General features: G+C 34.0%; 2 protein-coding genes and 1 non-coding gene across 3 annotated transcripts; 1 reads left to right on the top strand and 2 right to left on the bottom strand.

Moving 5' to 3' along the window:
- Window positions 1–1,585: 1,585 nt before the first annotated feature.
- LOC142621158 (large ribosomal subunit protein bL21c) lies at window positions 1,586–8,118 on the bottom strand. The gene is made up of 5 exons (XM_075794476.1): window positions 7,676–8,118; window positions 7,068–7,148; window positions 3,419–3,520; window positions 3,215–3,289; window positions 1,586–1,855 (listed from the first exon to the last, which is right to left on the bottom strand). The coding sequence occupies exons 1-5, from the start codon at window positions 8,003–8,005 to the stop codon at window positions 1,784–1,786; spliced, it is 660 nt and encodes a 219-aa protein (XP_075650591.1). The 5' UTR covers window positions 8,006–8,118; the 3' UTR covers window positions 1,586–1,783.
- On the top strand, window positions 3,906–4,050 carry LOC142622988 (small nucleolar RNA snoR136). The gene has a single exon (XR_012842020.1). It is a non-coding gene; the product is annotated as a small nucleolar RNA snoR136 (small nucleolar RNA).
- A 4,968-nt stretch (window positions 8,119–13,086) lies between the features above and the next one.
- On the bottom strand, window positions 13,087–23,102 carry LOC142610925 (calcium-dependent protein kinase 11-like). Its single transcript, XM_075782914.1, has 7 exons — window positions 22,346–23,102; window positions 18,777–18,920; window positions 18,503–18,655; window positions 18,254–18,369; window positions 16,323–16,490; window positions 15,991–16,215; window positions 13,087–13,566 (listed from the first exon to the last, which is right to left on the bottom strand). Exons 1-7 carry the CDS (start codon window positions 22,920–22,922, stop codon window positions 13,402–13,404), a joined length of 1,548 nt encoding a protein of 515 aa, XP_075639029.1. The 5' UTR covers window positions 22,923–23,102; the 3' UTR covers window positions 13,087–13,401.
- Window positions 23,103–23,487: the final 385 nt, after the last annotated feature.

The raw sequence follows: 23,487 nt of genomic DNA, 5'->3' as shown, positions 1-23,487 counted from the left end.
ATAATATTGTTATGGGGTCAAAGTGTAATTTTATGGAACAAAATTCCTAAAATTGGTACCTATATATATTTTAATTGTGGAGGTAATACGTCCCAGTCTCTATCTCTCCCTGATTGGTATTACATAATATGACAATTGAACCTTTAAATGTGAGTAAAAATAAAGGTGTCACCGAATGTGATAACAATATAGTCAGATGTGATACTGGTATAGCGTGATGTTACGATGGAATCATCAAATGTGACAAAAGTACGATCATGAGTGATATTGGTACTACCTAATGTGGATGAAACTATCAAATGTGAAAAAATAATAATAATAATGGTCCCACCAAATGTGATAAAAGTATAGTAGATATGATGTTGGTATTATTCAATGTGACAATGAAACTATCAAATGTTAAAAAAAAATTATAGAAAATTAAGGTACCACCAAATGTGACAAAAGTACAATCAAATTTGATATTGGTACTACCCAATGTGACAATAAAACTGTCAAATGTGAGAAAAAAATAATGATACCACTGAATGTGACAAAAATACAGTCAAATGTGATATTAGTACTATCCAATGTAACAATAAAAATGTCAAATGTGAAAAAACAAAAATTAGAGTACCATAAAATGTAACAAGAGTATAGGCAAATATGATCTTAGTATTGCCTAATGTGACAATGAAACTATCAAATGTGAGAAAAATTTTATAAAAAAAAAATCACCGAATGGAACAAAATTACAGTCACAGTTTGCATATAATATTGGTACTGCCTAATGTAACAATAAAACTGTCAAATGTGAAAAAAAAAAATTAAGGTACCACCGAATGTGACAAAAGTATTATCAAATGTGATTTAATATTGCCTAATGTGACAATGTAACCATCAAATATAAGAAAAAAAATAAGAGAACCACTAAATGTGACAAAAGTACAATCACATGTAATATTGATACTGCTCAATGTAACAATGGAGCTATTAAATGTGAAAAAATAATTAAAGTACTACCGAATGTGACAAAAGTATTACCAAATGTAATCACATATGATGTTGATACTACCCAATATAGCAATAAAACTGTCAAATGTGAGAAAAAATTCAAGTACCACCAAATGTAACAAAAATATTATCAAATGTGATGTTAATACTACTTAATTTGACAATTGAACCATCAAATGTGAAAAAAATAATAATAAGAAAATTACCAAATATGACAAAAGTACAATCACATGTGATATTAGTACCACACAATACGAGGATAAAACTATCAAATGTGATATTTTTGTAACCTATTATAGAGAGTTGGCTACTAGTCGGTATTGTACCAAAATAAATAAATAAAATAAAATAAAATAAAAAAGAGGAAGATGATATAAAATTACCCATATTGTATTAGGAGTACGTTCTTTTTATCTTTTATCTTTCTTTTTTTTTTTTTTTTGATGAACAGGAGTACGTTCTTTGAAATTGATATAAATGATAGTTTGAATGTGGAGGAATATTGCCTACGTGGCTTGACGTAATCTCGCTTCATTATTGGTTCACATGACCTATTACGAGACACTACCTCGTGTGTGAGGGCCAAGAAAGGTTAACTCACTAAAGCATAATTCACTGATATGCATCAAACACGATGTACACAACAAATTCTAGTTGAATAAAATTCATTTCGGCACAATATAATTTTTATAATTCATGGCTGGGGCTCTACAAAGGAAATTCCATACAAAATGTGAGACCAAAGCCTCCACAAAACATTAGATGTCAATCTTAACCTCACCAAGAAATCCTACGACTCAAGCGTGACAGCTGGATAGTCCTCATAGCCAGTGATACCAGTTATCCGTATCCTTGTATTTGGCTGCAAAAGTGAGTAACAATCAAATCATTCTAAAATTTTATTAAAGATATTTTATGAAGAGCAAGGATTTGCTGCAAGTTATGGGTCTGTTTGGATTAAGGAGGTACGGAGGAGAGAGGGGAGTAGAGTAGAGTTGGCTGAAAATATTCTAATTTTGGGCCAATTCCACTCTACTCGATTCCCCCCTCTCTCTCTCTCTCTCAATCCAAACAGACCATAAATTGCAGCAAATCCTACAAAATAGCAACGCGTCAATATCTGAGAACAACACCTGTCCAAGGCAAGGCAAGGCGTTGAATTTACAGGATAGGCGTTGTTCTAAGATATAGACACGTCACTATTTTGCAGGATTTGCAGCAAATCCTTGCTCTTTTATGAAAGTACATAGCTAAATTATATATAGGTAAATCGTATGACTTGAACTATTGCACTGTGTTTGTGGATTTAGCTAGGATGGAAATAGCAAAATGGGAGGTTCACCCATCAAGGAGATTTTTCTAGCAGGCAACACGACTCCAGTCTCAAGCTTGACCACAGGTGTCTCTACCTGGGGTAATTAAAACCACCAAGGAGCAGTTGGGTTCAATTCTTTCATAGAACCCCCGTTGCATGGGGCTGGACAGTTACTCCCACAACACTGCTGTGAGCTTAAAATAAAATTATTGCGTTCATTTTTTTGGTTGCAAACAAGTGAGAAATTACAAGGAAAATATGTTGGAAGAGAGCAACACCTCTAATGCCAAGTGCATAATGCATATATGCTATGGTAGCAATCTTGTACTCCTTGAGTCCTTGTTTTAGTGCCAATTTTTTATTTTAGTAAACTACGTATTTAGTCATTATCCTTTGTACCATATTTTAATTTGATCCTTAACTTTTCAATTATATCAATGTGGTCTCTAACCTTTTCAGTGTCGTGCCAATTTAGTCTTTGTCATTATCTCTTGGATGTAAATTGATGACATGACTAACGGCCAAAATAAAAAATTAGTTTTTGTTGATATGATAATAAATTAATATTTTATTTTGGCAATTTTTATTCAAGAGATAACAATAGAGACTAAATTGACACAGCACTGAAAAGTTGAAGACCAAATTGACACAATTGAAAGGTTAAAGACTAAATTGAAATATAATGTAAAGGATAGAGACCAAATACATAGTTTACCCCCTTTTTTTTTTCAAAGCGTTTACGCATTCACCAGAGTTACATATATGCAATAAACCCTTAACAGTGGCTACTTTACCATCAATGATACTAGTAAACTTCATAAGCATTCACCAGAGTTACACATATGCAATAAACCCTTAACAGTGGCTACTTTACCATCAATGATTCTAGTAAACTTCATACGATACCTGTCGATGACCAATATTTCTCCGATAGTTTTTCTTCTTCTTATACTTGTAGACAATTACTTTGGGATTTAAACCCTGCATTGAAGATGTAAAGGTCATGGAGGAAGATGACAACAATAATCAGGCCTTACATTCCTGATACACATGATATGTATCTAACTGTTTTGGTCAATTAATTTTATGTATCAGGAGATAATGAACTACCTGCTCTTCAACTACAGCATGTACAGCAGCATTAGTCACCACTGGTTTTCCAATGTAGGTACTGTTTCGGGTTCCAACGAGCAACACCTTGTTTAGGATAATCTGCACAAGAATGAAAATTCAAACAACTGAATTGAGTCAAAAAGCCAAAGTTATAAGAAATTCATAGCTTCCATTAAAATAAAAATAAAAAAAATTTATAAGTATAAAAAAAAATTTCATAGTTAAATCTATTGAAATTAAAGAATACTCTCATTAAGGCAGCTAGACAGACCATCTTGTTTTACACTTGAACTAAATTCAGATATATTTATGTTTCAGCAACAGGACTTGCTCACTACATTGAAATGCTGAAAATAATTATTATAACGCCTAGCAGCCCTGGAAAAAACTTAAAAACCTAATGCGTTTAAGTACCAAAGTGGTCACACAGAGCATCCATGCATTCATAACAGTAATTTGGGTGCTTATTATTAATCTATTTGGAAGGGCTTCATATTCTTTCGACAGCTTAATTTGGCTTACACCAAATTGTGTGTGTGCAGCTATGTTTAATTGAAGCCTAGATATACGTTCTCCTCGCTATCCGGTGCAACCTTTATGTTGTATTTGGACGTTGGAGAACTACATTCTTTGTTTTAATAATATTGTATTTAAATTTTTTTTTATTTTTTTTACTTATCAAAAAAAAATTATAACAATCTGTAATTCTCAAAAGAATTTTATGTTTGAAAAGGGAAAAATTGTAACCGCATCGATTTTGGGATGTTATTATGGGAAGATATTTGACACAATCATACCAAGAGAAGAAGAAAAGCATTAATGTTCAAATTCACTATGCATTAGAATGGATTAGAGAGCCATACTTTGCATATACTACTAATAACCCTTTCCAAAACAATTATAATTAGCCCCTTTTTAATATAAAATAGGAGAATAGGTGTGCAGGAAACATAAGAGCTCTTCACTTTCATTTTGACCTTTTTTGGGGTATGAATGAGAGCTTCTTAATGTAAAATAGGGACACAAAGGCATATCTCTACTGTGTGATATCCTAGTTTCATATTCATATATGCTAAGATAAGGAGATGCCTTTAACTCTGGAATGCTGTGATGACATTCAACAAAAACATCAAGTTCTGAACATGTGTAGAAGCAATCACAGTGACATGAGCACGATGATTTAAAATTTCTACTGTTTATAGAAAGTGTAAATATATTAAAACAAAAGAAAGTTTCTCAACAGATCATAGTCATTGTGAACAAGCCAAAAAATGCCAAGGGATTCATAAAAAATTTCTCTAAAGATCATAGGCTATCTTTTAAACAGCAGAGAGACATGTCCACAAGCTATACTCTTTGCTCTAGGTTTGATGCAAGAAGTTTGTCTATTTCATCACTTCGGTTTGTCATCAATATGCATGCAGAAAGCATCATAGTGCTAAAGCAAGTCCAGCATGAAGGTGGTGTTCTACTTTCCTAGAGGATGCCCGTAGTGCTGAGAGTGTAATAAGGGTATAAATTCTTCTCATCTTCTCCAGACCAAATTATTAGACTCTTAAGAGCTCTTTGAAAGAAAGTAATTCAGGTGAGTCCACATCTGTTGCTCTCAAAAGAATCCATTTGTTTTTTATTTCTTTTCTTTTGTAATGAGACAAGGAGTCACTGTCACTAGCATATGTTCCTGCATGAAGAGTCAATAAGGGTCTATCCGGCTATTAAGAATTTTCAACTTTAAAGGATTACTGATTTTGAAAGTTTAAACTCACGAGAATTAATTATATTGTTATCGTTTAGATGTGCTTAGAATTTGAATTTATACCACATCTTAGACAACGCTATATTTCAAAACATAAACTTTGATTTGTTTTAAATAGTTTTATATACTTATACATACCCATTTCATAGCAACAGAACCTAACATTTTTTACTATTATGGATAGTATTTTAAAACTTCTTTAAACATTGATAATAATATTTTTGGGTGAGATATAAACTCTTGTCTATAAAATTAATTCAATGTAGTTACTCTTAAGTATTAACAGTGAAAATTCAAATTTAAGTATCACATTAGTAATTAAACTCCCCAATGTCAATGCTTAATGTCCTTTTGCTCATTGCCAGTCCCAAGCCCAAAAAAATGAGGGTAGCAATAGTAAAGTGATGCTAGAAGAGAGAATAATCACTCAACATAGGTTATTTGTATTAGAAGATGGAAAAGAAAAATTAGAAACAAAGGTGAAGGGATTGTAAAACTTGATGGTCAAGATATTCCAACAAGTGAGAGCTTTCAATATCTTGAGTGCAATAATTTGTAAAGAATGGGAGATAGAAGAGAACGTGAATCACGGTATAAGAGCAAAATGGATGAAATGGAGTAGCACACCAGAAGTATTGTGTGATATTAAAATATATTCATTAAGTTAAAGGAAATAAATTTATAAGACTGCTATAAGATCAGCTACCCTATATGGTATTGAATGTTGGGCTGTTAAGAAGCAACTTGTTCATAAAATAAATGTATTTGAAATGAGAGTTAAGATGGATAAGTAAAAATATAGGGAACAATAGGATATGAAATGAAGAAATTCGTTTAAAGATAAGGGTAACTCCTATTGTTGAAAAAATAAGGAAGAGGTGCTTGAGATGCTTTGCTCATGTGCAAAGAGAGCAATCAATGCAACGGTGAGGAGTGATTTGATTTAAGTCAAATGAACAAAAAAAGGTAGAAGAAGACCTAAGATAACATTAGTAGAAGTAATAAAAAAAGGATGTGTTAATTAAGGAGGTGATAGAGTATGATGTTGGATAGGATAAAATGGCAAAAGAATACATGTGGCAAACCCCAATTACTTTGTTGAGAATTTAGGGACAAAAGCTTTTGCTTTTGTTGTTGTATTACATTAGTGATTCTCAAAAAGACAAAGTATGCAAGAGTTGACATTTCTACCTAAGATGTGGGATGAATTTTCATGTTTCATGAGAGTTGAAACTTGGAATGCTAATGGAAAGGGTAATATTCTCAGGAATTTTGTCAAACAACCATCTCCTATATCCAAAGAGCAATGCAAGAGAATAAAATCTATGCAAAACAACACACTCATATTCTTATCTTTCTGTTCTCAAGATATCATTTGTCCTGATAGAAAAGAAAACTAGGAATGATAATTTATAATTAGATTCAAGTTATGTTGATTGGGGACATATGATTGTTTGATATTAGAACACGGGGTAACTTATCAAAAAAAAATTAGAACACAAGGTTGGTAGGTTAATAAATCAATTGGTGGATTGAGCCAATAACAGAATTTTTTTTTTCCCTGATAAGAAAGGAAGTTTTGATATCGCAAGGAAAGCCCAGGAACTAATAATTACAAAATGCTTCTAAAAGAAATAAATAAATTAAACATAAAGTATAATTTGTACAAAGGGGTAGCATTGTGTTTGTCATTCAACATACAAGGAGCATTAGAAATGTTGAGAAACAAATGTCTGCTATCACATTGAAAAAGGTTTTCAATCAAACAACCCAACTAAAGACAAGACAAGGATAATACATTATTAAGTTTTCCGAAAAGTGCAACAAACTTGATAAGATTTCAAGCAATCAACAATAATGAACAAGAATTCACAGGAATACAATACATACCTTATCATTGACATTAGCGTCTTTGAGCCTCTGAGTATATATAAACCGACCAGGAAAAACAATGTATTGCCGTGATCCAACCTAAACAAGGCCGAAACATAACAAACACGCTCAAAGAATAAACATAATGATTCGTATATATCCTTAAAGCACTACAACGACAAAAATAATAATCAATATATCATCCGTAGCCCCGAAATTCAACAAGTCTAATGACACTACAAATTTCACAATTGTTGGAAGTAGCAAGTTGTGATAGGTGCACAATAAAAGTGATGTTGCACTAAATTAAAAGTGATTTTGTACTAATTACAATCTACCACCTCAACAAGTTGTGAAATTTGGTGAGTCTATACCATTTTTGGACAAAATTACACTAAAACACTAATTAGTTATGAAAGAAAATAACACTGGGGATTGAAATTTACTCTGAAAACACACATAAGCTATCTTTTTACACTAATATATATGTAAAACAGTACAAAACATCTTCTGGGTACGCAAGAAAATTACTCCAAAAACAGAAAATAACAATAAAACTATCAAATGGGTCACCTCAAAAATCACTAAAAGAAAGCACAGAGCATTGCGGTTTTGCCATTACTCACCATGACCACAGCGAACACTTGCTCACGCTTGGGTACTTGTTCTGAGGAGGTTTCGACGATTTGAGCAGCTTCAGGCTCTGGAGAATCGATTTCGGGGGATTGGGTCTCTGAATCGAGCACGGCTGCTTCTGATTCTGAGGATTTGGGGAGGAAATGGAATGTGTGTGAAGAAGAAGAAGAAGAGCGAGAGTGGTTGTGGGAAGAGAGAGAGAGAAAGGTGAGATTGGTATTGTTAGAGAAAGAGAGTGTTGGTGTTGATGGGTTTTGCTTTGGAGAGATTCTGCAATGGGTTGCGAGAGATGAGCATAAGGAAAGTGTCACAGAAGCCATTGTTGCAATTTGCCCTCTCTTGTCTCAGAGCTCACAGCTCTGGTTCTTTTGTGTCTCACTCTTCTTTACACTGGGAAGCAGGCCTATCCTATCCGTTTCTCCTCGAATGACCCATATGCCCTTCAAATTGGGCCAAAATGGGCAATTAGCCATAGATGCTGAAGAATATAGTTAGTAGTTAAGGTTTACAAACTATATTTTTTATTAGCATCTCGAGTCTTAGAGAGTCGATTTTGGGGCTATAAATCGAGTCTTTAATGCTCGATTTTTATGGTCTGATTCTGTCCGATGTGGCATTTTTTCCACGAGGCGGCGACTTGGAAATCGAGTCTTAGAGATTCGATTTACCAGCCAAAAAAAATTTTCTCTAAGTCCATCCATTCCCAGAGCAAAACCCACCGCCAAAAAAAAAAAAAAAAAGCCCACCTGGCCGCACTGCCTGGGTCGCGCGACCAGGCAGGGTCGCGACCTGGCAGCGCGACCCAGGTCGCGCGCCCAAGCAACGCGACCCAGGTGGGTTTTTTTTTTTTTTTGTGGGTTTTGCTCTGGGAATGGATGGACGTAGAGGAGAAGTTTTTTGGCTTGTAAATCGAGTCTTAGAGACTCGATTTCCAAGTAGTCGCCACGTGGAAAAAATGCCACATCGGACAGAATCAGACCATAAAAATCGAGCATTAAAAACTCGATTTATAGCCCTAAAATCGACTCTCTAAGAGTCGAGATGTTACTATTATATATACTTTCAAACCAATGCCTACTAACTATATTCTTCAGCATCTATGGCTAATTGCCCATTTTGGCCTTCAAATTGCACTTTTCATGCAACAATTAGGCCAAAATAGGCAATTAGCCATTGATGCTGAAGAATATAGTTAGTAGGCATTGGTTTGAAAGTATATATAATAGTAACATCTCGACTCTTAGAGAGTCGATTTTGGGGCTATAAATCAAGTTTTTAATGCTCGATTTTTATGGTCTGATTCTGTCCGATGTGGCATTTTTTCCACGTGGCGACTACTTGAAAATCGAGTCTCTAAGACTCAATTTACAAGCCAAAAAACTTCTCCTCTACGTCCATCCATTCCCAGAGCAAAACCCACAACAACAAAAAAAACCCACCTGGGTCGCGCTGCCAGGTCGCGACCCTGCCTGGTCGCGCTACCTGGGCGCGCGACTTGGCCGCGCTGCACCCAGGGCGCGCGACCTGGGTCGCGCTGCCCGGTCGCGACCCTGCCTGGTCGCGCTGCCTGGGCGAGCGACCCAGGCAGCGCGACCCAGGTGTGCTTTTTTTTTTTTTTTTTTTTTGGCGGTGGGTTTTGCTCTGGGAATGGATGGACTTAGAGAAAAAAATTTTTGGCTTGTAAATCGAGTCTCTAAGACTCGATTTTCAAGTAGTCGCCACGTGGAAAAAATGCCACATCGGACAGAATCAGACCATAAAAATCGAGCATTAAAGACTCGATTTATAGCCCCAAAATCGACTCTCTAAGACTCGAGATGCTAATAAAAAATATAGTTTGTAAACCTTAACTACTAACTATATTCTTCAGCATCTATGGCTAATTGCCCATTTTGGCCCAACAATTACTTTATTCAAACCCAGCTTCGTAATATCCGACCGTGAATTATAAAATCTTATATATTTTTAAATTTAAAGCAAAAAATACATTGAAAATGACTTTGTAGATTAAATAATCATATAAATTATAAATTTATTCATAAAAAACTAAGATTTTCATTCTATTATGTAATTTGCATGTCATACATCGCTAAGCCTATACTGACGAAACAAATACATTTAAATTTTGACCAAATGTATATAAAAAATTTAATAAATGTTTAATTAGCAACCAAATACCAAACTATTTATCAAAACAAATGGAAAATATTTTCTAAGTTCCAAGTTTGAAATCCAAAATAAGTTAGCAAATGAAAATAGCTAACTACAATATGAAATCCAAAAGCAAGATGAAAATTAAGATAAAGTGAACATTTAATTATTCTCATTCTAAAGTTCTTATAACCACCATCCTAAATTCTTAATCATCATCATCCATTTCATCATCTGTATAGACATTATATATTTGTATACTGGAGCTGCAAAAGACATCAAGATATAATTTCACACTCAACTATTCAAGTTATACCAATCAGAAACAATTAAAGAACATGCTCAAAAAAATCAATCAATCAATATACAAATACTAGCATAACTGATAAAATTATATGTATATATATATTAGTAATATTAGAAAACAAATTAGTACATTGATCAAAAAATATATATATATATATTTTAGTAATATTAGAAAACAAATTCGTACATTGATCAAAAAATTTAAGAACATTATAACTTAAAAGGCAACAAAGCCAACATCAAATTCTTCATTTAGAAATGATGAAGCATTCATTCATTTTGATTACAAGTGAACTAGAAACTATAAAACATTTGCTTAGGTTAACATAATTTTGTAAAAATAAAATAAAAAGTCATACCATCACAACATGACAAAATAAAAACCCTTAAAGTTTCATCAAAACAAAAAATTTATCCCATAAAAAAAAACCAAAATTTTTCGTTTTTGGTAAAATCGGTAAGATCTCATACAATCCTATGATCCTATACGATCCTACATACGATCCTACTATTTTTATGATCCTAGTGTGATCCTAAATGTTTTAGTGACGTGGGATCGTAAAATCGTGTGATCTTACGATCTAGATCGCGATTTTGACAACCATGATTCAAACCAATATATATAAGATTTTTGTCAAGATGTCTAACTAGATTTTTTGGAAAATAAGATAACTAGATGTTTGTCACACAATAAAAGTAAAAGAGTATAAAAGTTTGAACAGCTAAAAAGAGTTCAGGAAAATCATTCAAAACTACATACTTGTTTTGTGTAAAATAAAGACATACATACAAACATGTGATGAAGTAAATATAAATAAATAAATAAATAAATTGGGTAATTAGAAGATTATGTCTACTTATGCCTCAAAGTGAAACAAAGGGAGGCGAAGAGAAATTTATTTATGTTTTGTTTTGGCGATGGGGTTACAGTTAAGAAAAAAAAAAAGATATATTTGATAGTAACTAAATTTATGGATGAGAAGTTATAGTAGGAGTTTTTTTTATTTCAAAAAATAAAAAAAATAAGAGAATAGAAAGAAAAAACAAAACACAAAAAAAAAAATTAAAAAATTAAAACGTGAGAGTTAGGAAACCGCAAATGAAAAAAAAAAAAAAAAATAGAAGAAGAAACGGTTAAGAACTTAAGACTTGATAAAGGTTAAAAAAAAAAAACGTGAGCTTAGTGATGAAGGAATGTGGATAGTTGGAGCAGATCAAATATGTGAATAGAAAGTATTCTTATTTTGTAGGTAATGTTTTAATGGAAGTTAGAAATGTATTTTTACCGAATTATAGTTTAGTTTTGTCTCTATTTAGGCTTCATTTGAGAGTTCATAAGCCAACGGAATGAAATTGTTATAAGGGAAATGAATGAAGTAGAACTAAGTAACCTAGTTTAGATGTTTTAAAATAAAGAAATGGAAAGAAATGAAAATGAAAATTAATAGAATTTAAGTAAAGTTGTTTGAGAGTAACATAAAGAGAAATGAATGAAATTATTTTATGACAATATTACTAATAAACCCCTATTTTAAAATAAATGATTGAATATATAGGGGTATTTTGGGAGTTTAACTAAAATTCATTAAATCTAATTCCACTCTCTCTAATTCCTACCAATTTCGAGGGGAATGAAGATTTGAGATTTTAATAGAATAAAGAGGAACGAGTATTCCCTCCTACCCATTCAATTCCTTCTCACTTAAAGTTCAAAACAAAGGAATGGACTTTCTATTCCTTCCATTAAAACTCCCAAACAAAGAAAGGGATAAATGTTCTAAAATTATTTTTTTTATTCATTTCCATTCAATTTCATTCCCTCTTCCCAAAGAATGGCTTAAACTTAGGGATATAGAGGCGTTTTTGAACCAATGAAAAGTTCATCCCAAACAGGAGAAGTCCCTTAAATGGTAGTATACTAGTATAGATAAGCTATTGAAAATGGATTCTCAAACGGATTGTTGAGACAACCATAATTGTCTTATCTTACAGCACATATACATCGGTGAAGATAGAAATGCTACATTTACTCCAATATCAACCACCCCTTGAAGTTTCTTTCAAGACTGGGGTGAAGTTTTTATGGTCACTTACGTAACATTGCTTCTTCAACCTATATATAAGCTATTAGAGATGGAACAGATGTAACTCAATGGGATAGGGGGAGGTGCCCCTTTAAGGCAAAGCGGTCCAATAAGTAGAAGCATTTGTGAATTAGGACCTAGGCATTGCATGGGAGCAATTAGCCAATTACCACTATTCTATTCCTCTCACAAAAATATTTTACTTCTTTACTTTTTAACTTTTCACTTTTCTAACTTTTTAAACTTTTTTTACTTAATGGTTTGCAACTTTCAATCTCAATCCATTGAGAGCAGTTGCACATCATGCGCCTGATCTCAATCCAGCATTTGCAACCTTAGAAGCCCACATCATTTATTGGATGGGTCAAACTCGTGAGCCTTGCCTAATAGACCTTGCCTTACCTCATATGTAAATACATTGGGTTTCAAGGCTTAATGACATGTAGTGTCATCTATAAATTCATTGGACGTATAGGTCCAATGCCATGTGTTCTCATTCATTCAAACTATTGGACTTGGAGGTCCAATATAATGTGGCCCAACAGAATGCCCTCATTAAAAGATTTTGCCAAATAGTTTCCATTTTGCTATATTTTTAGGAAGGTATAAGATAACATCCACCTCAATTAAAATCCTTCAAGTTTTAGTCAAATGTAAGACGTGGAATTTAATTAATTTTGTGTGGTTTAGATGATTGTTTTAAGACCATTGGATTTTTTTATGCCACGTGTCTTGCATCTGATTAATGCTTTTTTTTTTTTTGCCAAGATCACTTACGCAATCCATCTTTCCAAAAATCATAGAGCAACACAATTCATGTATATGTTACTGACATTGTTGTCAATTAAAAGACAAACTAATGTTATAACAATGGCCGTTAGTCTTCATTGCCTCAAAGTACCATATCAAAACAACAGCCCCATGGCTACAAAATCTATAATGTTAGCACATGCACTGAACATCTATTTCATTAAAGCTGCTGCTTTTTCTGTTACCTTCAACTTCACTCCTGCTGAAAGTTGAAACTACACAACACAGATGAGGCATGGTCGTTCTAAACATTACAAATAAACGGCTAAAACCAATTAAGAGAAAAGTATGCATCATTCCCACTAAAACAAGAGCTGAGAATAATTATAATCTAAAACTGCGACTATTGCCTTCTTATTTCGTAACTATACAGAAGATTGCTTTTGGTTAGTGTCAACGGTAGAGTCATTTACTCCAAAGGCATCAGCTAAATTGAAGTTCAAGTTGTTTCTCATAGTTCTGCTCCTCCCAACTCCTCCATCGCCCTTCCTCATCATTGCTGCAAACTCCCCATAATCTATACGGCCGTCCTGCAAAGTGATGGTTATAGTACCCAAATTAGAACAAACGCTTTAATATAAGTATTTTCTAATCTTGATTCATTCTATAGTCTATTGGGAAATATGAACAAAATGTGAAAAATAAGGGTCCAAGAATAAGTAATCATTATAAAAAATCAGTACGTATAGAAAATCAGAACTTTGTCTCACTAACAGAACTACAAAACTGAGGTCAGTGTTTTTATGATAAGTAAAACTGAGGTCAGTGTTTACAACTTATGATTCTGAGTTTCGCCAGGTGATCACTAGCTGCAATAGTTGAGGTTCACAGGTCACAACCAATATGTTTTGCAAGCATAAAAGGCAAATTTAACGGGAAAAAAGCTGAAAATGGACATTAAAAAAAAGCTCTGCAAACATGCACACTTTTAAAATGATACTGTAGTTAAAAAAACATAAAAAAAATTAAAAATTATTCTTGGAAAATAAGAGGCCATGATTCTCTCAACAATGTGGTAATGAGCAGTCTGTTTGTTTGATGATTTCGTCTGTCAAACCACAGTACAGGTACCAAAGCTCACTGATTCAAAAGTGTCATCATTTCTGTATACAACTGTATTTCCACATTTGGGTAAACTTATATTTCAAAAGTGTAGTGGAGTCCCTTCTACAAATAAAGTGTTTCTTGAGTAATTTGATGGTCTTCCTCTTATTTTCGAACTTTTCCCCCAGATTTGGGGAATGTACTGCAGTCAATTTTTTCTATTAGATTTCTCAGAGTGTAGGATAGTTCAAATTGATCAACACCAACACCACAGTAACAATGGAAAACAGAATCATCCTCTACATCAGATCTGACTTTCTTCAAAAGCTATATGCTCCCTAAAACCAAAAACTTTAACTGCTGGTGATAATACAACAAATTGCTGAGAAGCAAATCAAACTCAACCATTCGCTTCAAGCAAATAAGAAACAGATAAAGATACTGTACAAATTCCTCATGTACAGTGCACATGAGTCACAATAAGCAGTAAACTAACTCCCCCCCCACCCTTCCCCCCCAATCCAACCCCAAATAAATAAATAAATAAGATGATGTCTTCCAAAATGTAAGTGTGATGATCTAAATATGGAAATCTACAAAGCAAAATTGATATATTATACATTACCAAAATCAAGCATCCACATGTGAGGATCAGAGGATGTAGTTAGCACCTCTAGCATCTGTCCTCAAATATAACATACACGGCATGTTTTACCACAAACATAACCCTAACAAACCACCTACCTTCTTCACCTCTCTCTCTCTCTCTAGTACTACAACATATCACCTTCATCTGTTCAAAGCATTCTTTTAATCACAATTATCTATTAAGGCTCCTTTATCCATTGCCATGGGCCCGAAATCCAAAAATATCAATCCCTCTCCCCAGACCCCACCTCCCCCCAACCCACTTCTGGAAAAACCACAATCAAAATGAACTCCTTTTAGAAACTTCTTCCAGGACAACTGTCATCTATCCACATCTTTATACTCTACAATTCTGGAACTACACTGCATTCTCATTGATGGAACATAAAAGTTTCCCCCAAAAATGTATAAACCGACCAATTTGACTGACTTTGTTAATCGTTTAAGAAACCATGATTGATCAACACTTGGACCTTTATTCTATAGCAATTTATTTTCTAATACTCCAATAATATCCATGGTAATACTCTCAAGTCCATGTGAAAGCAGTCCCTTTATAACCTATTCATTCTCTGCACAGCTGCTAGTAAGCAAGGATAAACAAGAAAATACCACAAGTGATAATCAAACTTAATTTCCATCCCTTGAGTCTAAAAGAGTAGGTTTCTGTTAAGATCCATCTTTCCTCAAAAATTTTAATCACAAAACCATAACCAAAAATTTCAGTCTATGACTGTAGAAAGAGGTGAAGCGAGGTAGGGGGTTCTAGGAACCTAAAATTTTATCTTGTAACCCAAAGTCCATGCAAAATCTCCAAGCCATACTTACTTGCACACAGAAGTTGCCAAGAGTACAAACCATCACTAGGATCATTATGCAATATATCTACTAAAAGTTAAGATGAGAGTTAATGCCTATAGATATACTACAACCCATATCCTTAACTCCAACAAAAAGGGATCAGCACATGATCTTGGACCAAATGGCATCTCCTTCCCCTCCCCCCCCCAACACCAAAAGCATGGGGTGGAGGGTGAGTTCACAGATTTAATTCCATGAAGGCATATCAGTTCTATATGCATATCAGAGGAACAAAAAAGGGTAAGCAACATATAACTGAAACATGTGAGCCATGATGATGATTACATGAAACGCCATCTAGAATTTTTTTTTTTTTTAATAAGTAAATTCCATCTAAGATTTTTTTAACAGAAAAATAGAAGATTTTAAGCAGAATAAATAACGTAACCAGAGGGACTTACATTGTCCTGATCGATCTCTTTGATCATCTCCTCCAGGTGGACATCACCTAGACCAAACTCTTTGCAAGCATGTTGAAGCTCATCACTGGTGATGTAACCACTACCATCCTTGTCAAAAAAGGAGAAGGCTGCAACCAAATTCTCCTCCCTCTCCATCTTATTCATGTGCAAAGTAGCAGCAAGAAATTCACCATAGTCTATCGATCCACTATTGTCTATATCAGCCTGCCGAACCAACTCAATTATGTTATAATAGAGAATATATACTAAATCAATTGAAAATCAGCAAAACTGAGTAACTTTCTAGTCACAGTCTATGATGATCTACTTACTGCGTCCATAAGAGCCTTGATTTCAGATTCCATCAGTTCAGAGCCCACTCTTTTTAAACCCTCTTTAAGTTCCTCAAATGTTATCGTCCCACTATTGTCTGTGTCAATCATATTGAACAACTCTTTCAGACCACCAATCTCTTCCTCTGAAAGTCTTTCTGCTATGACCTGCAAACAAAATTTTCCATAGCAAGAAATATATACAAAATTTGCATAAATACTGAAACAAATAAGAAGTGGCAACTCTGGCAACAGAAGCATATATTTAACTGAGAAAGGAAGGTGCACACAGTGATAATTGCATTCATATTCATCTCACCGGAAACAAAGGTTGGTTCAATATTGTATGAGAATATGCAAGTGGATTCATTTAACTCATGACTTGAATCAAAGATTATTACAGAAGTAAACATCTACACAGGGAAATAAAAATTCCAATTATTGTGACTATTTCTCCCACCTTGAAGACGTGGAAAATTGATGGATATAATAATCACTTCTGGCCTGGACCAAAACAATCGACTTTTGTCACTAGTTTCATAATTATGAATGAAAGAAGATTTTCACCAATGAAGAATGATGAGTTCATTCATTCATTCCTCTCATGGCACCTGAAGTGCTATTTCTGCAACCAAACATTTATGAAAATATAAAATCCACCTAGAATGCCAAACAATCCTTCAATCACAAAACTCTTTAAGTACATTATTCAACAATTTATGCTGCTGAATTTGTGTAACCTATCAATTTTAATATGATTGGAATTTTAAATGAATCCTATGTAAGAGATAGCTATGCCTAGAAACTACAAAAATATTTTTCTTAAATCGTAATTCCTTTCATGTACCTCACAACTCTCGCCAGCCATATCTTTTCTTTATATTTCTAGGACCTTTACTTTCCTCATAAGGCCATTGCATCTTTTATACTTCAAGTTTACTGGCCTTTGACTATACATTAATACAAACATCTTTACCCACCAACCAAAACACACACAAAAAGATTTTTTTTTTTTTTTTTAAAATTTTGACACACTAAATTGCATTTACTCCCAAAAACAAGTTAGAACTATTTCCTCATTATGTCATTCATTTCAAGAAATTCCCATATAGGGAAAAACAGTGATTGCTAATGAGGTATATGGGGGCATGGCCCTAGAAAGGGCCAAGAGGCATATAAAGATCCATATTGCTGAACCTAAATAGTTGGGACTAAGGCTTTAGTTGAGTTGCTTTGAGTTTAAGATGATTTCAGATTATGGAACTTAATATTTGTTTATTATGCTATTTTCCTGTCAGCTTTGCCTTGAAAGCAGATATCCTTCACTTTTCCAAAAGGCATATATTTGTCTCATCACCACGTGCAGAGCCCATGGACAATGGTGTTGTGTCTGTTCGGTATTTCTTGGGTGATGCCTACGGGGGCAGTGGAATTATTGGCTTGTTGGAGGGGGAATTCTGGGCATCGTTGATTAGCAGTAATTTGGGAGGATGTTCCATTGTGCCTAATGTGGTTGATTTGGCGAGAGCAGAACCATCACGTCTTTGACAGAGAGGAACTTTCCATTCTTGAGCTGAAAAGATCTCTTTTGCGTACTTTGTTTGAGTGGATATTGAGATTAAATGACCTGCCTTTCTCTTTGTTTGTAGAGTTTTTAGATGTGTGCACTTTATGTTGACTTTTTTTTCTTCTCATAGTACGCTTCCTGTGTACTTGAGATGTGGCTTGTATTTCTTTTTCTTTTTCTTTCTTTTTAATAATGTCACTCATTATATATTAAACCAGGAAGATTCATTTAATGATATCTGGTCTAATAAGTTCAATACCTGATCTCTAATCAGTTCAAAACCAGATCATTATGACAATAGATTTAGACAGAAATCCATTTGAAAAAGAATAAACGGGAAGTAACTTAGGGGAGAGAAACATACACGCAGAGCCATCTTTTTAAGTTTATGCATTGCTGAGAACTGCTTCAGCCGTGATAAAACTGCAGAATCCAGAGGTTTATCTGGAGCAACTCTGTCATCCACAATCCAAGGGTGACCTGATACACAAATAAACTTTATTGTTATTGCTTATACAGGAATAAGAGCTTTAACAAAGCAAGGAACATTACTAAACCCCCTACTTCTACGAGTAGCAAGCACACTAGGCATAACAGGTATAAAACGACTCACACAGGACTTCATGGGCAGAAATTCGTTTTCTTGGGTCCCTCTCAAGCATTTTCCGTATCAAATCTTTTGCACTTTCTGAAATACTAGGCCATGGTGCAGATTCAAAATCTATATTGCCTTGTAAAATCTGTCTGAAGATTCCTGTTTCAGTTTCTGCAAGTAATTGGAAAAGGTAGTAACAGCTCAGGTTAAAACATGCAAAATAGAATATAACTCCCAGGTATACAGCTTTGAATCCAGAATATACGGGATCTTAGCTTATCAAGATTACTACCTGCCCAAAAAGGTGGAACTCCACTCAATAAGATGTAAAGGATAACACCAGCACTCCAAACATCTGCTTCAGGTCCGTAATACTTTCGCAACACCTCAGGTGCAACATAATAGGGACTTCCAACTACATCACAAAAAGCTTGTCCTAGAAGAAAAGAGTGGCATCAGGAAAAATAATCAACAGCTCCAACTCAAAAACAAAACATCAAAAGACTAACAGAAAAGATTGGCAACTGGGAAGGTGTGCAATGGGCCTTTATCTGAAGAATCTCTTGGAAACTCCAAGCCTGAACATTTAAAATGGTGCATAGAAATACATATAGCTGAAGACTCTTAAACAGTGAGATAAACCATTGGTTTTGGCATTATCATGCTATTTGCTAGCACTTTTCATGTCTGCAACATGTGTGGATGTCAACTTCCAAATGTAAACTTCCACTCAGGAAACATCATCAGTATGCATCTGTGAAAATTTTAACATACTATCCAATAAAAATAAATAAATATATACATACATACATACATATATATATATATATTGCTTTAATAATGACAAAACTAAAAAAGAAACAATCTAACTCAGTTATACCAGTTACCAATAGAACATATTAATATAAGGCAATGCCTACTACTCTGTCAAATGACATTGAAATCATTCCGTGTATAAAGGAATGCCTACTACTCCGTTAAATAACTTTCATGGGATACCCTCCTTTTAAAAGTCCTACCATGTCAGTCAATTCAACGAAAGTCACCAACTGAGAATCCTGCTTATGAGGAATTGCTTTGTAAAAAGATATTGCCTTAAAAGACTATACACAAAAAGGGGGAAAAAAGTATTGCCTTCAAAGCTGAATTTTTGGCACTTAGAAATCACCTCACATATTGAGCTCCTGATAAACAATCATGCACAAATATCTCAAATTGCTTTTTTCACTTTTACAAGTTTATACCCACACTTTCCATTCTTCCTGTCATTTGGAAATGTACTTCCTAAATCAATCCTATTCGTTGTGTGAAAAAAATTCTTCTTTTTCCCAGTATTTCTTCTTCTTTTTTCTTTTTCCCACAAAAACATATCATTTTTAGGCTTTCTAAGGTATAGCAACCTTTTTCATCTAACTTCCTACATCTTTAGACTGTAAGCATTATTTATGAGTGCTACTTTATATTTCTTGTATGACTATAACAAGGTATCTGGCCAGCTACTCAGCATAGCTTACACTTTCCTATTTTTAGTTTTTGATAATAAAAATCATTAAAGGAATGAATGTAAGGATCAAGCCCCAAGTATATGGAAAGTAATCAACGCATACGCCAATATAAAACTGTCAAGCAAAAATAAGGCATTAAAAATGCAAAAAGATAGATCACTGGAAATGCAAAAAGATAGATCACTAGAGTCATCATTCCTACGACCACTAGTGGAAGAAACCCACAATAGTCAAGATCTTATCAGAGTCACCATCAACTCAAAGAAGGCTACCATGGAGGGAACCGGAGCATGCAATTTCTAGTTAGGAAACCAATTCCCACTATCTCCAATGATCCAGTCCACTTATCACATTGTGACATGACAAAGTTTCCCACTATTGGCCAAAATTTATCTACATGAAAAGTTATTGGTTTCCTAAGTTATTTCTTATCTCTAGTGCAGCCATGAATACAGGTGAAAGCACACAGTCAGGTTCAAAAAACCTCTTTTTAAGAAATCCTAGTAGAAGTTGTGTGTTTATGAACACTACCATGATCCAGGAGCAAACTTTATAATTTTTAGAAGTAGAATCTCAGTTTATCCATGGAAGAGTGAACCCAGCCACTTTACCACTCTTGAAGGAAAACATAGGGCTCAAGAATTTGAAACAAAAACTTAAGCCATCCACCAGGCTACTAAAGTTTATGTCTACTTATTGAAGTCATGATTATTTTTTTATAAAGTTCAAATAAAAAATATAATTGCAAGAATTATGAAAGAGAGCACTTATTTATGAATGACTAGAATATCTGAATTGGACAAGCTAACAACAAATGTACAATTCAAGGAAAAAGAGAAAGCGTATCAGAATTCGTCTCAACTTCTAATACCATCTCTAGAATTTTTTTTATTTTTTATTTGTTTTAGCCTTTTAGGTAAGTATCATCTCTAAATAACGCAGTACATCATGTGATAAAATACACACACACACACACACACACACACACACATATATATATTAACAAAGAGAACCAAAAGTTGCCATTTTATTCTAAAAAACCTTAAAGAAGATTCCTAACTAGAAATCAAATACAAAAGTGCAATACATAGACCAAGAATTTTTTTTGATAGGTAACATAGCCCAAGAACTTATGACTTGAATGTAAAGACTTTTATGAGAACCAAGAATCTTATCATCAATACCAATTGTATTTAATTTGTTATTCACTACAGAAGAATACCATGGCAAGAACACTCATAATCAAGGAAACATGCAACATACATCTGTCACACACACACTAAAAGCATTGGTACAAAAAGAAATAGGAGAGAGGACAATTAAAAATGGCAGTTTCAAGAGTACAAAATAATAGATAGAGTAAACCTTTCAAAATTTTAATTTGACAAGAAATTAGAATTATTAAAGATTGAACACAAGAAACAAGAAGAATGAAATTTGTAAACAATGAAATAGATGGAATCGGAAAAAAGATCATTGACCAACCACAATTCTAACTAAAACACACACACAGAACAATTTATCCCACAAAATGATACCAACAAGTCCACTCCAAGAAAATAAATAAAAACTAAGAATTCCATGTAAACATGCTAACTAACCAATAAGTCCTCTAATCAAAGAGAAAAAATAGTCTCAAATCTGCAAATTAAAACCCAGCTGTTTGTTTGAGGAAACTATCAACGCATATCAAAAGGAATTTAAGAACAGAGACAGAAAAATTGGATTCCAAGAGGAAACAACCAAATTGGAAACAAGCCAGGGAGAACCAAATGACAACAGCAAAACTACAAAAAAAGGGGGAAAACACCAACTAATCAACCAGGTTCCAGATGGATAAAAGGCACATTGCCTTATTCCACAAACTTAATACAAAATTTCAGTCCAAAAAAAGAAAAAAAAAAAGAAGAGAAACTCCAAGAACCTGCAATGTCCAAGCAATTAAAAAAAGTAAATATATGTACCCTTCAACCAACCATTCATTTTAATTAATCAAAAACACTGGAAAGTTGTAGATTCCAGAGAGTTCAATTAGTAAAGTCTCTTGCAATCGACCAAAGGACCTTGTTTGAATCCCACCAATACTTAAAAACCCATTGACGTATTGGTCCGGTGGTAAGCAGGTGTCATGGTTTCAAATCCTATGATAACTATAAAATAAATAGAAAAGTCCTAAATCTTATAGATAAAGACTTGAATAATCGATCGCAAGCAAGATGAATTAGTCTTAAAAAAAAAACGCTGAACAATATAATAATTAGAAATGAACAAGCATAAAAAATAAATAAATAAATAAACCCAAACAAGCATTTCCAATGAAAAGTTAAGAAAAATGAAAGGAAACCCAGAAACGAACCAGGCTTATAGAAGACAGACAAGCCGAAATCGGTGGCTTTGAGCCTAGCATCATCAGCAGGAGTATCAAACAAGAAATTCTCAGGCTTGAGATCCCTATGCATAACCCCAAGAGAGTGACAAGCCTCCACAACCCCAACAATAGTCTTAATCAACTTGGCAGCCTCTTTCTCACTATACTGACCCTTCTGCACAATCCTATCAAACAACTCACCTCCTTCACACAACTCCATAACCAAGTGAACAAACGTAGAGTCCTCGTAAGTCCCTTTGATTTGTACCACATTTGGGTGCTCTGAAAGATGGTGCATGATCTGAATCTCTCTCCAAACATCTTCATAGTCTTCTCTGCATAAAAGCTTACGCTTTGGGATGGATTTGCAGGCATAGAGAGCACCTGTGGACTTGTGGGTACAAAGGTATGTTGTACCAAATTGGCCTTGGCCTAGCTTCTTGCCCATTTGATAATGGTCTCTGAGTCTTGGGGTTTGGTAGGGTAACACTGTGTTTGCTGGCTTTGGTGGTGGTGGTTGTGTTGTTGTTGTTGTTGATTGTGATGATGTGGTTTGGTTCTTCATTGTTCACCAGATTTTGAGGGAAGATGGATCTAAGTGATTTGTGATTTGTGAAATTTGCGTGATTCTTCTCTTTTTTACAATGCTGAGGAATCAAGATAGAAACTCTTTCCTTTTTATCTTTCCTCTCATTGCTATTACCATCTCAATCAATTCAAAGCAAAGGTACATACTTTTCTTATTGGGGAGTCTTTTATTTTTTGTTTGTTTATATATTTTGAGTCAATATTGTTGTTGACGGAAGTGGTGTGGTGGGAGAACTTTGGGTGTGTTGATTGGATGGTATGAATGTCACAGGTGGGACTCCCAAGACATTATTGTATCCAGCCACATCAGCATTTCAGAAAATACTACTAAAATAATGGATAAAGTGGGAATGGGAATCAGACTTCACAGACTTTTGTTTCCCATTCAATATTTGACGCAGTTGACGGGTTACGAGGCTTTTTGTTAATTATTTTAAGAGAGTCGTAATAACGGTTATTAAATAATGAAAATGGTTGTTTAAACACTATTATATATATTTTTATACAATTTTTTACTTATATATTTTCACAAAATTTAAACA

The sequence above is a fragment of the Castanea sativa genome, chromosome 1, assembly GCF_040712315.1.
Source record: "Castanea sativa cultivar Marrone di Chiusa Pesio chromosome 1, ASM4071231v1".
NCBI lineage: Eukaryota > Viridiplantae > Streptophyta > Magnoliopsida > Fagales > Fagaceae > Castanea > Castanea sativa.
This window is presented reverse-complemented; position numbering and strand designations above follow the sequence as displayed.